The sequence below is a fragment of the Mustelus asterias genome, chromosome 12 (assembly GCF_964213995.1).
Source record: "Mustelus asterias chromosome 12, sMusAst1.hap1.1, whole genome shotgun sequence".
NCBI classification, from domain to species: Eukaryota; Metazoa; Chordata; class Chondrichthyes; order Carcharhiniformes; family Triakidae; genus Mustelus; species Mustelus asterias.
This window is the reverse complement of record NC_135812.1, coordinates 15,199,577-15,219,075: the sequence shown is the minus strand read 5'-3', so window position 1 is coordinate 15,219,075 and position 19,499 is coordinate 15,199,577. Positions and strand designations below refer to the sequence as shown.

The 19,499-nt window shown below is 43.8% G+C and overlaps 1 protein-coding gene across 3 annotated transcripts in view; it reads right to left on the bottom strand.

The window, feature by feature from the left end:
* The window catches only part of ddx52 (DEAD (Asp-Glu-Ala-Asp) box polypeptide 52), a 28,440-nt gene extending 9,151 nt beyond the window's left edge, over positions 1 to 19,289 (bottom strand). Inside the window, exons 1-11 of one of the 3 annotated variants that reach the window (XR_013499092.1) lie at positions 19,144 to 19,287; positions 15,572 to 15,800; positions 12,164 to 12,318; positions 11,842 to 12,027; positions 10,147 to 10,290; positions 8,932 to 9,043; positions 8,101 to 8,173; positions 6,398 to 6,601; positions 5,534 to 5,624; positions 3,615 to 3,737; positions 990 to 1,140 (exon numbers count right to left, since the gene is read on the bottom strand). Coding sequence is in view for 2 of the 3 variants with exons in the window: in XM_078224820.1 (XP_078080946.1) it covers positions 990 to 1,140; positions 3,615 to 3,737; positions 5,534 to 5,624; positions 6,398 to 6,601; positions 8,101 to 8,173; positions 8,932 to 9,043; positions 10,147 to 10,290; positions 11,842 to 12,027; positions 12,164 to 12,318; positions 15,572 to 15,800; positions 19,144 to 19,272 (1,597 nt within the window). In the remaining variant the exon portion in view is untranslated. Of the gene's footprint in view, positions 1 to 989; positions 1,141 to 3,614; positions 3,738 to 5,533; positions 5,625 to 6,397; positions 6,602 to 8,100; positions 8,174 to 8,931; positions 9,044 to 10,146; positions 10,291 to 11,841; positions 12,028 to 12,163; positions 12,319 to 15,571; positions 15,801 to 19,143 lie in introns of all 3 variants that reach the window. The other 2 variants (XM_078224820.1, XM_078224819.1) reach the window with 2 other exon arrangements.
* Positions 19,290 to 19,499: the final 210 nt, after the last annotated feature.

The window sequence follows — 19,499 nt, the reverse complement described above, 5'->3', positions numbered from 1 at the left end:
ACGTGGAGAGGATGTTTCCACTAGTAGGAAAAATGAGAACCAGAGGGCACAACGTCAGGCTAAAGGGATGACCCTTTAAAACAGAGATGAGGAGGAATTTCTTCAGTCAGAGAGTGGTGAATCTGTGGAATTCTTTGCCACAGGAGGCTGTGGAGGCCGGGTCATTGAGTGTCTTTTAGACGGAGATAGATAGGTTCTTGATTAATAAGGGGATCAGGGGTTATGGGGAAAAGGCAGGAGAATGGGGATGAGAAAAATATCAGCCATGATTGAATGGTGGAGCAGACTCAATGGGCCGAGTGGCCTTATGCTGCTCCTACATCTTATGGTCTTATGTGCCACCATGCTGGGTTCTGAAGAGTCATATTGGACTTGAAACTTTAACTCTGTTTTGCACTCCACGGATACTGCCAGACCTGCGGACTTTTTCCCCAACACTTTGTTTTTATTATTACCGAGTTCCCCTTGATGGCCCCTACTCGCCTGGGGCCTAATTACTCACCTCTTCCCTCAGGAATGGGTGGGATAGGCTAATTTTCAAACTTAAAACAAACATTTCCCCCTCCCCTCAAATTAGAAGACAGCCACAATTACTGGACAAAATAAATCCCAGCACACAAGACTTGGATTAACTTTCTTAAGAGCCAACTGTTATTGTGAATGAAGTATAGCAAATTTCAAGAGGCCTTTGCCAGCCCATTCATCAACTTAATCCGTTAACAATTACTGCTCCAAATGAAGGGCTACCATAGTTCATACATTGGTGACTTAACAGGTAAATTTAGAAGTGGGAAATGTCACTGGGAGGGGTGATGGATGCTCAATCTGCAGCAATCTCAACATTTGTTCCATTTAAAATAAGCCTTACTCGTGTGAATAGGAACTTTGTTCAGGTTGTTGTAGGACATAAAACTTTGCCATCCAGTATATTCTCTTTTCTGCAACCAACTGACATTTCACCGAATACAGAGCTATAACTGCAGACGTACCTATCCTATGAATGTACTCAACAGCACTAGTTGGAAAGTCGTAGTTGATGACTAGATTCACGCCTTTAAAATCAATTCCACGAGCCATGAGTGCTGTGCAGATGAGCACCCAAATTTTTCCTGCTCTGAAGCTGCACACCACATTATCTCTCTGGTGAGTGGGGAAGAAATAGAAATATTAAACTGTTGGCGAGCCTACAGATATTCACAAAGTAAAATCAGACTTGAATTCAGAGTTCCAGTTTCCGGGTCCACCGGAGATCCAACTATGGTTGAAAACAAGGTGAAAGTTACTCACTCCAACAACATTTTTACAAAAAATATTTGTGGGATACGTTACAAAAATTTCAAGCCAGTAAATACAAGGCATCAGCTTGAACTCCAGGCACTGTGAGCCAGACAGTATCTCAACAAGTGGCTTTGTACGCGAGACTCGATAGTGAGTGCTGAACCTTTACTCCACCACTGGGTTTCACAAACAAGGTCAACCCTTTTCTGATGCACAAAGGCACAGTTTAGAGCCAATTGTGATATTAGAAAGGTTGCTTTATTTTTTTTTCTCTGCCCAAGCCTGAGGGCACTTCTGCTGAACCCAGTGCCTCTGTCACTGTTCCAGCCGAGTTGGATTACTACACAAGCCCAGGTAAAAGTTGTGCTTTTGGGACCAATTTTTGAAGCAAAGGTTAAAGGCTCAACTCTTGCGGGAATAATATTTGAGGGATTGGCATGCGTGGTTGATCTGTACCGACACAACGTGAAACAAAGACCCAAAGAAACCTTAACAGAAGTTTAAGGACTTGTTATATAATAACCATGAGAGCACAGTAACCATATTATATCTGCAGTTTTGGTGCTGTTGCAGTGTTGGTACGGAGAATTTGAACAAAATTCACCGCAGTGGGTCGGATCTCAAACAGTGATGAGACAGAGTACAGGAATGAGATAGAGAATCTGGTGAACTGATGCGACAATAGTCTCTCCCTCAATGTCAACAAAACGAAGGAGATTGTCATCGACTTCAGGAAGTGTAAAGGAGAACATGCCCCTGTCTACATCAAAGGGAAGAAGTAGAAAGGGTCGAGAGCTCCAAGTTTTTAGGTGTCCAGATCACCAACAACCTGTCCTGGTCCCTCCATGCTGACACTAGTTAAGAAAGCCCACCAATGCCTCTACTTTCTCACAAGACTAAGGAAATTTGGCATGTCCGCTACGACTCTCGTCAACTTTTACAGATGCACCATAGAAAGCATTCTTTCTGGTTGTATCACAGCTTGGTATGGCTCCTGCTCTGCCCAAGACTGCAAGGAACTACAAAAGGTTGTGAATGTAGCCCAATCCATCACGCAAACCAGCCTCCCATCCATTGACTCGGTCTACACTTCCCACTGCCTCGGCAAAGCAGCCAGCATAATCAAGGACCCCACGCACCCCGGACATTCTCTTTTCCACCTTCTTCCATCGGGAAAAAGAAATAAAAGTCGGAGGTCACGTACCAACTGACTCAAGAACAGCTTCTTCCCTGCTGCCATCAGACTTTTGAATGGACCTATCTTGCATTAAGTTGATCTCTCTACACCCTAGCTATGACTGTAACACTACATTCTGCACTCGCTCCTTTCCTTCTCTATGAACGGTATGCTCTGTCTGTATAGCACGCAAGAAACAATACATTTCACTGTATACTAATACATGAGACAATAATAAAATAAAATAAAATTAAAAGGATCACCATCACTTTGATTCAGGAAGTCCACATCATCTTGAAGCACAACAATCCCCTCCTTCAAACAGAAGGACACTGCCCTGGAGTACGGACTCACTGCCTCCACCATTTCCAAAACTGTCAAGTAGGAAGAGGAGATTCTGGAGGAATGGCTGTGTGGTGGGAACCTGGGGCGAGGAAACCTGGATTCCAAGCGCAAGGGGAAAGACCAAACCACAGACAACACCCTGCTCAGCCTGTCTGTACGGCCAGCAAGGAACAAGGTCCACTTTTGGGGCCAGTGCTGGTGGCCAAAGTCACAGCCCTCAACGAGAAAATGGAGATAGAGTTCAAACCCACCAACAGGTGACTGTGATGGTGGAAGAGCCCCAACAACTTGGCTTGCAAGTACGTGCCAAAGGACAACAGTGAACACAGGAGGGAGAGTGATAAACAGTTTCTTCAGTTTAAGGTTTTAGTTCCTCACAATAAAAGCCCACCTCTGGCTCAGGTGAAACAATTTATTTAGTTGGTACCTATACTGTTAGTCTGTCTTTCATAAGGCCATAATGGAAGACCATGGTCAACTTTTGTGTGAGGTATAAGAAAAATCATAAACTTCTAAGCCAAAAGTCATGTATCAGCTTTTCCTCGAGATGAACCTTTACACAGGTTTATACAGTAATTCAGAACAGATCCCAGTCAGAGATCTGCCTATTGTTTGACTTTGTATCAAGAATATGCAGTACCAGCACTATCTCAGTGTACAAAATACCAGTTATAACTTCTCCTTTCTTCAAAAGAATTCTTGGAAATTTTAAAGTTAATTAATGGATCATTAATAGATCAGTTTTCCCGTTTCCACTGTTAACCGATTAGTTCGTTGAGTTTGGCTTCTTCAAATAAAATGAAAGTCATTATACCTGTTGCTGTGTTCTTTCTGCATGGATAACCTCAACGTTGATGCCCTCATAGATTAACTCATGAAAGAGTTCCTTTGCCCTTTCAATGGACTGAACGAAAACTAGCACTGGAGGCGAAAAGCCCTTGAAAGAAAAGTTAAGCATATTACACAGGTGCAAATGAAACAAGTCACGCTACTACAATCCCAAGCCATTCCTATAATGAAGAGAATGCTCACACATTACCCATAATAACACTTGCGATGATGTTCATACAAATCATGAGATTTATAAAACATTTTACCTCACTGGATTGAGAGGAGAGATGCTCTTAGCATGAAATAACAATGAATTAGTTCCTGTTACAAACCCATGCAGGCACCAACATAATGGCGAACAGCTATGGCCCAGCACTGATCCTTCTGGTACCCCATTCGCCACTGCCTGCCACCCTGAGAATGACCAGTTTAATCCTACTCCCTTTTGTTCACTAATTCTCAATGCACACCAGTATGTTACCCCCAATTCAATGTGCTCTAAATCTTTGGCCAAAATTCTATCGAGGCAGGGATGGGACAGACAGGAATAGGGGAAGAGGCTGGGAGCAATTTTCTTGCCTGCCATTTTCAACAGGATGTTGTGCAATGCCAAAAAATATAAGGAGGCTGGCAAGGAAAAAAAGACCATAAGATTTAAGGATATAGATAGAAACCTGGGGTGGCACAGTGGTTAGCACTGCTGCCTCACAGCTCCAGGGAACCTGGGGTCAATTCCCGGCTTGGGTCACTGTCTGTGTGGAGTTTGCACATTCTCCCCATGTCTGCATAGGTTTCCTCCGGGTGCTCCGGATTCCTCCCACAGTCCAAAGATATGCTGATTATGTGCATTGGCCATGCTAAATTGCCCCTTAGTGTCCCAGGATGCGTAGTTTAGAGGATTAGAGGGGTAAATATGTGGGGTTACAGGGATAGGGCCTAGGTGGATTTGTTGTTGGTGCAGGCTCGATGGGCCGAATGGCTTCCTTCTGCACTGTAGGAATTCTACGATATGCATCTTCTATGGATGCAATAATAGATAAAAGGGAAATTACTGTTGGTCCTAAACCCAAAGTCATTTACCAGATCTTTAGGAGTTGGCAATGCTGAAAGGTGTCAACCATTAATGTTATATAGGCTGGTGCCACATAGTGGAATACAAAGGAAATACACCAAGTACATCAGCCTAGATACACTTGGTTGAGATTCTCAATAGTCTGCCGCTAATTAATGAGGAGGAATGAATAATTACAATAAGAACTATTTGTCAAGAAACGCACCATCATAGTTCTCAATCCGGATCTTAGTATTCACCATTTTAAAAGATCATCATCAGTCAGGGCTCAACCTTTCAGAGGTTTTCCAATGCCCGGACTGAACAGAATGTCAACTTGGGGCGGCACAGTGGTTAGTACTACTGCCTCACAGCGCCAGGGTCCCGGGTTAGATTCCTGGCTTGGATCACTGTCTGTATGGAATTTTGACATTCTCCCCATGTCTACGTGGGTTTCTTCCGGTTGCTCCGGTTTCCTTCCCAGAGTCCGAAAGATGTGCTGGTTAGGTGGATTGGCTATGCTAAATTGACCCCAGTGTCAAGGGATTAGCAGGGTAAATGTGTGGGGTTATGGGAATAGGGCCTGGGTGGGATTGTGGTTGGTGCAGACTCAATGGGCTGAATGGCCTCCTCCTGCACTGTAGGCATTCTATGATTCTATTCAACCCAAAAGTTGCTCACATCATAGCACATGTCAATGGTCCATCTTGACCAGAAAGCTTCTTTTTGACTATTAGAATTGCCGTATTTCCACTAAAATAGGAGGTATTTTAAATAAGTTTTGAAGAGTCAAATGAAATATAGCCGCGGAGCTGGTCATGTGCATCTAATTATCCAATTCATTTTTCTACCTTTTTAACGAGGTCTCTCATTGCCAGCAGTTTCCCACTTTCAGTTCCCACAAAAAGTAACTCCTGCTCCACAGTCTCCACAGCCGAGTTCCTACCAGGAAAATTAAACAGCACAGGTCTATTCAATGCTCATAATGGAGGACATTTAATAAACCAACACAGACAAACCAACCCAAACAAAAAGCTTTAACGCTTTGGCAACATAAGTCTAGTAAAATGTAAGGTTTGTATCATATTTCCACTGATCATTTATATGCAAAATTATGATGAGGACACAGCTGGTGTTATAGGTTAAGGGTGTACATGAGATGCATTAATAGACAGGAAATTCTGTTACAAGATGAGAACATAAGAACTAGGAGGAGGAGTAGGCCATCTGGCCCCTCGAGCCTGCTCCACCATTCAATAAGATCATGGCTGATCTTTTCGTGGATCAAGGAGTCAAATGGACAAAGCGCTCGGAAAATTCCTAATCCTCACCCAATAAGGGAGAGATGCAGATCTTTTTTTCAGCAGTTTCCCAGAATGGAGTTTAAAATTTTTGTGCAACAATTTTAAACATTACTCAATTTAGAGCAGATTATATGATGCAATAATACAGATTCGATGTACTGAACCCTTACAATAGAAAATCAGCTGTGATCATTGACGTCCATCTTCGCTACTCATATTCCTAGCCAATTGGGCCTTGCAAACTTACATCAAAATTACAACTTTAGTTACTAATTAGCATTTGAAGAAAAGTAGACTATGTGCATTGTATCAAACAATACGCAAAATGGCACAAAAAAACTTTTAAAGTATTGTAGTAAAATTAGACCAGTAATCAGAAAAGTTAGTGTAGATTTATCCCTTCTGTTTCACCTTGTTCCAATCGACACAGATATCACATTGTCCAAATTCAGTTTGCACCACTGCTCAACATTAAACGCGAACGTGGCACTGAACATCGCGCGCCGCACATTGTGAGAGGTACATGCCAGGAAGATAGTGGCTAACTGATCTCGGAATCCAGATTTGCCATCTTCAAACAACTTATCCGACTCATCAACAACCAGCCACTCCACTCTGAAATTCAATTAAATAGAAAGGAGCATTTCAGAAACCAGAAACACTTGCAGTTCATCATATTAAAGCGCACAATACGAACAGATACCAGCATATCCCAAATATTATTTCAATCCTCTTGAGCCGTGGGTTGGATAATATACTTGTCACCCTGCAATGATCAACCTACAAACAGATTCCATTTCTCAGGACACTGGCGGGACATGAAAGTCTGTTATTGTGATTGATCTGGAGGTATACAGGAGTGTGTGCGTGGGAGTGCTCCAGATTCTTTGCATGAATTCTCTATAATATTCATCACGGTGTACAATGATATACCTTATATATCCATTTACATTTCAATGAACACACTATTCCTTTGAAGCATCGAGCTCGCATTGTCAATTGTGGAACAGTGCTCAGCTTTTCCCCCCATACATAAACAGCATCAATTCAAATAACTAATTCCTCATTAAAACAGCTCAGATGACTCACTGGAACAGTACCAATCAGACACAACTGAGAAATAAAAGGCTAAAGCTTCTGAAAAACTAAACTGCAACCGTCAGTTTGGATTTGTTTGAGATGACACATTATTTTCTGGTAATGGATCGCAGACCATCAGTTGATAAAATTAGGGAGTAATTATGTTAGAGCTACATGAAATATCTCAATTTATTTCTACGTCAATAGTTGATTCAATGGAGGGGAGGGCTAATATGAAGTATGAAAAAAATCCTACCAACTCCACAGCCCAATTTCTTCCCAACTTCACTCATGCAATTTCTATGTCAGTGGGGGTGCTTCAATTAGCTTAGTTATGCACTTTTACATTCACCATCTAACCCCATTATAGCAGAAGGAGGCCATTCGGCCCATCAAGTCTGGACCGACCACAATCCCACCCAGGCCCTATCCCCATAACCCTGTGCATTTATCCTAGCTAGTTCCTCTGACACTAGGGGGCAATTTGGCGTGGTCAATCTGCACATCTTTGTACTGTGGGGGGAAAATCAGAGCACCCGGAGGAAACCCACGCAGACACAGGAGGAACGTGCAGACTCCACACTGACAGTGACCCAAGCCAGGAATCAAACCCGGGCCCCTGGCGCTGTGAGGCAGCAATGCTAACCATTAACGAGTTTCCTTCCTCTCATCAAGTCACCGGTGATAGCTGTAGCACTTCTATTGCCACCGCAAGTCAGGTCAGCATCTTATTGGACGGGCAATTAAACCTACACACTTCTGGTCTGTGATTCAATGACATTCTATAACCGCTGAGAAATATTAGAGATTCTCGTTTAAAATAATTCCCCGAATAGCTGCAAGATACATGAATCAAATTCACAGTATTAATTCACAGCAATGTGTAATCCGCACAATAACCAGCTTTAAAATAGAATCACATTCAAATGGATGACCATATTTAGGATCTTAAAAGGCAATAACAGATATCAAGTAGTTTGTCAACTGCAGCTTCCATGTAACAAACGTTTCTGCAAAACAGAAAGTATTGATACCTGCTGAGGTCCAGAGCAGGGGGGTCTTGTTTTAACAAATATATGAGTCTATTTGGAGTAGCCACCAAAATATCTGAAAAAAAAAGGAAAACATTTCAACTACGATTGTTGTTAAAATCAGGTACATGAGAAAACTGAGCCAATATATTTACTACTGACACTTAGAAATAAAACACTGCCATGTAAATAAAATACATCCCTAGCTTTTGGGTTCCCTACTGTTTGTGCCCACTTCCATTCTTTCTCCATTAGTTGGTAGCGATGTAGCCCTCTTCACCTGTAAGTACCACCTGATCAAGACGCTCAAGAATCTTTCTTTTAGCCAAGTTGTCCTCTGCATACACACACTCCTTTGTCCAGCAACCAAGTAAAAAACCCCTGCACAACATAGAATCCCTACAGTGCTGAAAGAGGCCATTCGGCCCATCGAGTCTGCACCGACCACATTCCCACCCAGCCCCTATCCCTGTAATCCCACGTATTTACCCTGATAATCTGCCTGACACTTAAGGGGCAATTTAACATGGCCAATCCACCGAACCTGCACATCTTTGGACTGTGGGAGGAAACCGGAGCACCCGGAGGAAACCCACGCAGACAGGGGGAGACTCTGTACAGTGACCCAAGCCGGGAATTGAACCCGGGTCCCTGGCGCTGTGAGGCAGCAGTGCTAAACACTGCGCCACCGTGCCGCCCCAAGACTCTTTATAAACTGAGGCTCAAGACCCACTCATGCCTAAAGCTCATTCCTGACATGAGGCCAACTTCTTCCCAGCCAATTTAAAATTATTTTTTTTTTACAAAGTGGTGGAAATACACACAATCACTTACCAAATTTACTTGATGTCTTAGGGCCAAACTTCTTGGCTGCCTCAGCTGCTTTGTTGATCATGTGAATTCTGAACCCAACACCTTCAGAGAGTTTTACTAGTTCCCGATGAGTCTAGGAATAGAGGAACAATTGAATTAACTCAAGTTCAGTACCTGGGAGTTTAGACTATTTATCTTGTTCTTTCCCCAGTTTGGGAAAATGTCCCATGAAAAGCAGAAAAAGAAATCCAACTAATTCCCTCTTCTAGGAACTACACATAAAATAACGTGTGTTTATATAGCAATTTAACCTTGTAAAGTCTTTCAAGACATTTCACAGGAGTGTTACCAGATCAAAGTTTTGGATAAAGGTTGGCTGAAAGGAAAGGAGGGAAACAGAGAGGCGGAGACATTTATGGACAAATTAAATAGCTTAGGGCCCATTCAGTTGAAGGTACAACCACCAATGGTGCAGCAGTGGAAATCAGGGCCGCACACAAGGCCATAATTAGAGGAATGCAGAAATTTCAGAGGCTTGTTGGAGGTTACAGAGGTAAAGGAAGGGGAGTGGAAAGATAGAGGCCATGGAGGAACGTGAAACACAAGGAAAATAATTGAGCCGCTATCTTAAGTTTTACAAAAAAAGTAAGAATTTTCACAACACCGGGTTAAAGTCCAACAGGTTTATTTGGAATCACGAGCTTTCGGAGCACTGCTCCTTCATCAGGTGACTCACCTGATGAAGGAGCAGTGCTCCGAAAGCACGTGATTCCAAATAAACCTGTTGGACTTTAACCCGGTGTTGTGAAAATTCTTACTGTGCCCACCCCAGTCCAACGCTGGCATCTCCACATTATGTTTACAAAAAAAGTAGAATTAATACTTATGCTGTTCTGGTCGCTGTTGATGCAGCCAATTTCTAAACTTATGCTCATACATTTTTGAAGACAGTACAGCACCAAAAGGATACAAGTGGTACTGAGAAAATCAATGCCAATGTCTCATTATACTGCTCTCCTACATTAAGGCCTTAAGGCCAGCATGTTTAACAAGAGGACTCTCATTCATTGAATGTATTCTGATGTTGGTGCAGACTCATTGCTGTTCGTGTCAACTTACTGTCAACTGTCTCCGACAAGCAACTGTGTTCAGAACAGTACAGCTTAAGTTTTAAAACAAGAAATCACTAGTGACTTTCAGCTTGCTGTTTATTAGTCCTCTGATAACAAAACATACCTGGCTGGCAAGCTCGCGAGTAGGAGATAGTATCAGCGCCCTGAAACCCTTATTCATCGGCTGTTTCAGACAAGTCAAAAGTGGAATGCAAAAGGCCAATGTCTTTCCTGATCCAGTTGGGGCACAGGCCAGGATTTCACGATTCTGTGAAAGTACACGTGGGAGTTCGAGTTAACTCTTGACACGACAGTATGTATTTAAACCAAAAGTCCTTAGGGATATCATAGCTTTTAAGAAATGCCTCATGTTCACTTCCCTTTTATGTTACAGTACTTATCCACATGTCCTCATACAGAAATCTGTGCGTATAGTTACTTCTGCAGCATAACTTAAGTTTTCAATTCAATGCCCAGATTGTGAATGATGCACCTTTCCCAAAACTTTCACTGTTAACAGTTTGTTCTTGTTACACAGGCAAAGGATGACCCACCTGACACCCGCCTGCACCATTAGAGTGCTCATTCTGAGAGATTCAATGGCAGGAGCCCCAACACTCCCTCTTGAGTGCACACACCCTTCAAATTTCATTAGTGTGGCTCCGCAGGTGTTAATTTATGGAGCTGATTTTTACATGGCCCGCAGAGGGGCTTCTGCATTGCTGTGCAGCTGTACAATTTAGAGGGAGCATTGGTGATGTCCCACCCTACTTAAGGAAACATATTCCAATTTTGTAAAGCCCATTCCTTACTCAGCCCAGCTGAGAGATTGCATTGAAGATAAATCAATATACTTCACTGTGGGATCAGTCAACAATAAAAAACAAACTTCTGAGAATTCACTGCTTTAGTATAAAGTTAGAGAAATTTAGCAAAACTAAATGGCAAAACTCTACTTACTTGCCCATGTAGCTAGTGTTCAAACTGTTAGTCATAATGATCAAATTCCATGCCTGCACATTGTTAAACATGCATTTCTAGCACAGGTGAGTAGTGATCAGGAACAGGGTTGGGCATCTGAAGGAAATAAACTTGCAGGGGAACAGGGCTATTGAGGGGTAGTGGGACTGACTGTATTGTGCAACAGAAAGTCGGCATGGACTGGAGTTACTGTAAGGACACCTGTGCTGTGAATATACCCGGCGAGTCCATGGGTACTGGCAGGGGATTTCTAGTGTCTTTTGTCCTAGCCAAGTTCAGCTTTATTCACAATGATTTGGGATAAATAAAGACTTGCATTTTTCGTGACCACCGGACATCTTAAAGCACTTTACAGCCAATCAAATACCCTTTGAAGTGTAGTCACTGACGTAATGTGGGAAGCGCAGCAGCTAATCTGTGCACAGCAAGCTCCCATAAACATCAATGTGATAGTGACCAGTTAATCTGTTTTTGTGATGTGAGGTGAGGGATAAATATTGAGCCATGATAACAGGGACCTCTTTGAAATGGTGCTACGGGATCTTTCGCATCAACCCAAGCAGGCAGGTGGGACTTTGGCTCAGCAACTCATCTGAAAGACAGCACCTCAGACAGTCCAGCACTCCCTCAGTACTGCACTGGAGTGTCAGCCTGATTTTTGTGCTCAAGCCCAGGAATGGGAATTGAACCTGGAAGCCCATGGCTCTGGGGAGAGTGTGCTACCAAATGAGCCACAGCTGACAATCTAGTAGCTACCTCATCTGCATGATTCAGTATTAACATACCCCAAAGCCCAAATTTAACGTCAATCTTAACAAGTCAACTGAAAAACACTTACGTGCAGCATGATAGGTATGGCTTGCATCTGTATTGGGGTGGGCATTTGGAACCCAGCTTCCTGTATGTGCTGAATAATTTTTGGGTGCACCTTATATTCTTGTAGGAGCTGCTCAAAGGTAGCAACTGGTTCAGGAATATCAGTTCCATCCAGGTAAATCCGATGCTTATGCCGGAACTTATTTATCTAGAAAAGGAAAAAGGGGGGAGAGTATTTTAATTCCACACAGGCAAATGTTACAGTGGAGCTTCTAAAATTAAATTAACCCCAAGAACAGTTTACAGTAAGTCGGGTTGTTCTGAGATATGGTATAAGGGCAAACCTTTTCTCGTCGCTGATGTTCCAGTTTCTCGGCACTGGATTCTGTGCCCTCATTGCTAGTATTACCCTTGATCTTCCTTCCCAGGGATGACATCAACATTATCCCATCTTCATCTTCAGTGTCGACAAAAACGTCACACACAGTTTTGGTTTCTGCTGATGGTGGCAGAGGGTAGAAAGAGAAATCAGAAATTTATTCTTTGCCAAATGTCAGTAAAGACAGGATGTAATTGGGGTTGAAAAGAATTCAATCTCTCTCTCCATCACCAAAGTAATCAGGTGGATTCTTTGCTATTTTATGATACATTTACTATATTCTCCTATTTACATGGGTGAACACTTCAGTGGGCAAAGTACTTCAAAATCACTGCCAATCACTGTTAGGGTGACACGGTGGCACAGTGGTTAGCACTGCTGCCTTACAGGGTTCAATTCCAGCCTCGGGTCACTGTCTGTGTGGAGTTTGCACATTCTCACTGTGTCTCCCTGCGTGAGTTTCCTCTGGGTGCTCCGGTTTCCTTACACGGTCCAAAGATGTGCAGGTAGGTGGATTGGCTGTGCTAAATTGCCCCTTCTTGTCCAAAGATGTGTAGGTTAGGTGGATTAGCCATGGTAAATGTGAGTGGTTACGGGATAGGGCAGAGGGGAAGGACTAGGTGGGATGCTCTTTCAGAGAGTCAGTGTAGACCTGATAATAAGCTCATAAGATATAGGAGCAGAATTAGGCCATTCGGCCCATCGAGTCTGCTCCACCATTCGATCGTGGCTGATATGCTTCTCATCCCCATTTTCCTGCCCTCTCCCCATAACCCTTCAATCCATTACCAATTAAAAATCTGTAACTCCTCCTTAAATTTACTCATTGTCCCAGCATCCACCGCACTTTGGGGTAGTGAATTCCACATTCACAACCCTTTGGGAGTAGTTTCTCCTTGGCTCTGTTTTAAATTTGCTCCCCCTTATGCCTGATGGACCAAATGGTCTCTTTCTGCACTATAGGGATTCTATGGTTGTAACACTACTTCAAATTTGTCAACCAGAAAATGCATGAAGGTTCGCGAGAAAAATAATTCAGAGTCTGCTTATCTGATTCAATGTACTTGTATCAAATAGTTAAGCCCGTCCTTGTCAACTGTACAACCAAGTTCAGTAAACAACTAGTTGGGAATCACGTGGACTGCCACTGAGTCACACATGGGAATGGTGAATATGCTGATTTTAAAAAATATTTCCCAACGGTTTATACCATGTTCCAGCATTAACAAGTGCCACAGAGTTGTGGGACATTAGTTTAATCTCTGGCTTCATTAGATTCTTAATGTTAGCATGATCACTCGCAGAAGGTCAGGAAACTTCAGAGAGGATGGAAGGGAATGATCTAGGATTTAACATGCTCTGGGGACACAGGTTCAAATCCTACCATGGCAGCTGGTGGAATTTGAATTCAATTAATTGTTCTGGAATATAAAGCTAGTCTCTATGATGGTAATCATGAAACCACTATCGACTGCCTTTTGGTTCATTAATGAAGGAATTCTGCCATCCTTACTTGGTCTGGCCTACATGTGACTCGAGATCCAGGGCCATGTGGTTGACTCTTAAATACACTCTGAAATGGAATGGCAAACCACTCAGTTCAAAGGCAATTAGGAATGGACACAAATCAAGTGTTGGCCTTTGCAAACGACACCCACATCACATGAAAGAGAAAAAAAATAAAGACCATCCTAGCTACTGTACGAGCTACAGCCTTGGAGGTGTTTCAAAAGCAGGTTAGCTGCCCACTGGTGTACCAATCTGGTTATGGTCTATAGAAGGAGCAATAAAGGAAATTAAAAGGGGACAGCGGAACAAGCAATTAAGTTTAAAATTTGTAAGTGCTTTTTAAAAAGTATAACTTTTTTTAAATGAAAAAATTATCAGCTATGAGCTGCTGTGTGTAAAATTAGCATCAAAATCTTTAAACATTCGGCAGAGCAGCAAGTACATCCCTTGTAACACTGAAGCATAAAAGTTCTCTTCTTTGCTGAATTAGATTATTATAACCACAACTATGGTGAAAACCTTACAAGTGACCTCAGTGCTCCCGACTAGGGAGCGGAAAAGCAACATTAGTCAAGATTCAAAGAACAAAGGAAAGTACAGCACAGAAACAGGCCCTTCGGCCCTCCAAACCTGCGCCGATCATGATGCCCTAACTAAACTAAAAAAACCTTCTGCCCTTATTTGGTCCGTATCCCTCTATTCCCTCCCTATTCATGTACCCATCCAGATGCCTCTTAAATGTTGCTAATGTGCCTGCTTCCACCACCTTCTCTGGCAACGCGTTCCAGGCATGCACCACTCTCTATATGAAAAACTTCCCCCGCTTAGCTCCCTTAAACTTTCCCCCTCTCACCTTGAACCTGTGCCCCCTTGTAATTGACACTTCCATCCTGGAAAAAAAAAATCGCTGATTGTCCATCCTGTCTATGCCTCTCATAATTTTGTGGACCTGAGTATTTTCTGAGAATTCCTGACCACTATCTAGTGCCACTCATTGAAAAGTATGCATCCAAAGACATGAGAAAGAATTAGGAAGAGGTTGAGATGTGTTAACCCAAAAGTCAAATAACTTATTGACCTAGTCATGGTTCAAACATAGAGAACAGCCACTTGAGCAAGACACCAGATTGTGTTCTTTTATGTGAAAAGGGACCAAGACAATAATGGAGGGTTGGGGTTTGGGGAGGAGAAAGCATTTCATTAATCTCATTCTTCTTCTATTATTGCTTTGTGCAAACCATTATATCAAAGACAAGTTATATCTGATATTCGGTGCATAAGAATGGCCATGTTCCTCTCTGGACAGAAAGGAAGAAATCATTTATTGAATCGGTACAGTGCAGAAGGAGGCCATTCGGCCCATCAAGCCCACACCGACAACAATCCCACCCAGGCCCTATCCCGTAACCCCACATATTTACCCTGCAAATCCTCCTAACACGACGAGGCAATTTAACATGGCCAATCCACCTAACCCGTACATCTTTGGACTGTGGGGGAAACTGGAGCATCCGGAGGAAACCCACATAGTCATAGGGAGAACGTGTAAACTCCACACACACACACAGTCACCCAAGGCTGGAATTGAAGCCAGGTCCCTGACCCTATAAGGCAGTGGTGCTAACCACTACAAAAACAGAAATTACTGCACTTTGCAGATTTGGAAATCAGAATGACCAACTTTGCAATTATTCTACTGCTTCAGCAAGTTCAGTTTACTTCAGCTAACCCGCTGTATCCGCTTTTTTCCCCATTCTGAGGAAAGGTAATTGACCTGAAATATTAACTCGATTTATCTCTCCACAGATGCTGCCTGACCCGGGTATATCCTGAGAATTTTCTCCTTACTCTCAGTTTACTGTACCTGCGTTCCTCTTTTTGCTCCTTTTCCTCTTTTCTGATCTGCTTGTCTTAAGTTTTCTTTTTCCGAGGGATATAGAAGCATCATCTTCTTCATCTGCAACAGAATCCTCTTTCTCCTCATTGCTTTTCAATGTACTGAAGACTGGTTTGTAACTTTTAGCACTCTGACTGTTAAAAAAGTCAAGATCCGGAGCATTTTCACTTAAGATGGCGCTGCTCGACTTTGTTACCTGGGATGATATGAACAATGCTAAAACGAATAGAAGACTAAGAAGGTGTGTACAATTTCAGTGTAGATTAAAGTTTATTGTAAGACATCACTGAAAAGTTCAAACATGAACCTAAAATCACAGACATAAAACCAAAATAACTTATTAATCCCACTTGAACAACAAAATAACATTACATCCTTGAACCAGAACCCAGCCAACACTAATCCATTCCAAAATACTCCGGGGAGGTTTAAACAAGGTGATTTTATTTAGATTTCTCCTCTCAGCAACAGAAATTGGAGCATACAGCGATTCCATAACTTTAAAACTAAGAGCACAGGAGGAATAGGATGGAGAGGTAATATGATCTAAGCAGTACCATCTTGAGGCAGATGCAAAAACAGAGACACCTGGGAGTGGATAGTCACAAATATTTGAAAGTGGCAGGACAAGTTAATAATAAACCAAATAAAGTCTTTGGGATACTCGGCTTCATAAATAGGGACACTGAATTTTTAAAAAAAGGAAGTCATTCTAAGACCCTTACAAATCACTGGTTATATCTCAGCTGGAGCGATGTATACAATTTAAGGATGTCAAGGCCTTGGAGAGGGTACAGAAATTTACTGGGAGGGTGAGGGAGACTGGAGAGGCTAAAATTCTTCTTAGAGCAGGGACATTTAATAGAGATATCCAAAATTGTGAGGGATTTTGATAGAGCAAGTGGGGAGAAACTGTTACCTTAAGCAAGTGGATAAGGGATCGTAGCTTTAAAGTAATGGCCAAAGAACAAGAGGAGAAACTGGACTTCGACCCCCATCCCCCCCACAATATCCAATGTTAAGATCTGCAACACCATATTTGAAAAGATGATGGAATCAAATTTCGTAGGAACTTCCAAAAAGCAAGGGGGAAAGCTGAGTTCTGGGATGAAACTGAATAGCTCTTTCAAAAGCAAGCAAAGGCAGGTTGAATGCCTTCTCTCCACGCTGCATTATTCAATGTTCCCGGATTGACCCAGGCTCACAGTGGCTTGCTAGCCCGCTACAGATGGTATGAAGCCAACCTTCTAGAGGGCAAGGAAGGCAAGCAGCTGGGACCAGATCCTCATCCTGATTCTGGACTTGGCCCTTTGCAACAATTCAACAGCTTGAGTGATTTTTTTTTGCTGTCAGGTTCCAAATTGTACTTATAGTGAAATAGGATTCCTGGCCTTGGGAGTCCTAGTCCAGGATTCTCTAAAGGTAAACTTGCAGGTTGAGTCCGTAATTAAGAAAGCAAATGTAATGTTGTCATTTATCTCAAGAGGCTTGGAATACAAAAGCAGGGATGTACTTCTGAGGCTTTATAAAGCACTGGTTAGGCCCCATTTGGAGTACTGTGAGCAATTTTGGGCCCCACACCTCAGGAAGGACATACTGGCACTGGAGCGGGTCCAGCGGAGATTCACACGGATGATCCCAGGAATGGTAGGCCTGACATACGATGAACGTCTGAGGATCGTGGGATTATATTCATTGGAGTTTAGGAGGTTGAGGGGAGATCTGATAGAAACTTACAAGATAATGAACGGCTTAGATAGGATGGACGTAGGGAAGTTGTTTCCATTAACAGGGGAGACTAGGACGCGGGGGCACAGCCTTAGAATAAAAGGGAGTCACTTTAGAACAGAGATGAGGAGAAATTTCTTCAGCCAGAGAGTGGTGGGTCTGTGGAATTCATTGCCACAGAGGGCTGTGGAGGCCGAGACGTTGAGCGTCTTCAAGACAGAAATTGATAAATTCTTGATTTCTCGAGGAATTAAGGGCTATGGGGAGAGAGCGGGTAAATGGAGTTGAAATCAACCATGATTGAATGGTGGAGTGGACTCGATGGGCCGAATGGCCTTACTTCCGCTCCTATGTCTTATGGTCTTATGGTCTTATGGCCTGGGACTAACACCGGTCAGTGAAATGGGAATCCTGGTCTGAGATCAACACCAGTCAGTGAGATGGGAATCCTGGCCTGGGATCAACACCAGTCAGTGAGATGGGAATCCTGGTCTGGGATCAATACCAGTCAGTGAGATGGGAATCCTGGTCTGGGAATCCTGGTCTGGGATCAACACCAGTCAGTGAGATGGGGATCCTGATCTGGGATCAACACCAGTCAGTGAGATGGGAATCCTGGTCTGGGAATCCTGATCTGGGATCAATACTAGTCAGTGAGATGGGGATCCTGGTCTGGGATCAACACCAGTCAGTGAGATGGGAATCCTGGTCTGGGATCAACACCAGTCAGTGAGATGGGAATCCTGCTCTGGGATCAATACTGGTCAGTGAGATGGGGATCCTGATCTGGGATCAACACCAGTCAGTGAGATGGGGATCCTGGTCTGGGTTCAATACTAGTCAGTGAGATGGGGATCCTGGTCTGGGATCAACACCAGTCAGTGAGATGTGGCTCCTGATCTGGGATCAATACCAGTCAGCGAGATGGGAATCCTGGTCTGGGTTCAACACCAGTCAGTGAGATGGGAATCCTGGTCTGGGATCAATACTAGTCAGTGAGATGGGAATCCTGATCTGGGATCAACACCAGTCAGCGAGATGGGAATCCTGGTCTGGGTTCAACACCAGTCAGTGAGATGGGAATCCTGATCTGGGATCAACACCAGTCAGTGAGATGGGAATCCTGGTCTGGGATCAACACCAGTCAGTGAGATGGGAATCCTGGTCTGGGATCAACACCAGTCAGTGAGATGTGGATCCTGATCTGGGATCAATACCAGTCAGCGAGATGGGAATCCTGGTCTGGGTTCAACACCAGTCAGTGAGATGGGAATCCTGGTCTGGGATCAATACTAGTAAGAAGTTTAACAACACCAGGTTAAAGTCCAACAGGTTTATTTGGTAGCGAAAGCCACACAAAGGTGTGGCTTTTGCTACCAAATAAACCTGTTGGACTTTAACCTGGTGTTGTTAAACTTCTTACTGTGTTTACCCCAGTCCAACGCCGGCATCTCCACATCATCAATACTAGTCAGTGAGATGGGAATCCTGATCTGGGATCAACACCAGCCAGTGAGATGGGGATCCTGATCTGGGATCAACACCAGCCAGTGAGATGGGGATCCGGGTGCAGTTTGCTCCCAGGGACAATATTTCTCCAGTGGAGAGGCTGGGCTTTCCCTGGAAAGGTTGAGATGAAGCACCCTCCCCCCCGGGTGGGCAGCCTCCCTTCCCCCTGAGGCAGTGTCCAGGCTCCGGGTCGCGGCCTGCGGCCTACCGCCTCGGCCTCTCCCTCCCTCGCAGTGCTCCACCAATGGTGAAGCCGCCACACCAGTCCCCGGGGAGCTGTCCCCCCGCGGCCGGTTCCTCACCCGCAGCCTCTCGGCGTCCCGCCCGAAGCGCTTGAGGTCGAAGCGGGCTCCGGCTCCCAGCGCCCGGAACAACTCCATCGCCTCCATCGCCATGGAGCAGCAAGGCCGCAGCATCGAACACCCACACATAGATACACCCGCCCAGCGACTGCTCGGCGATCCATATCTCCCACCCGGGTCTGGAATTAAAGTGACAGTGCACCCCCATTCAGAATTAAAATGATAGTGCACGCCCACCCAGAATTAAAGAGACAGTGCACCCCAGCCAGAATTAAAGTGACAGTGCACCCCCAGCCAGAATTAAAATGACAGCCCACCCCAACCAGAATTAAAGTGACAATACACCCCTACCCAGA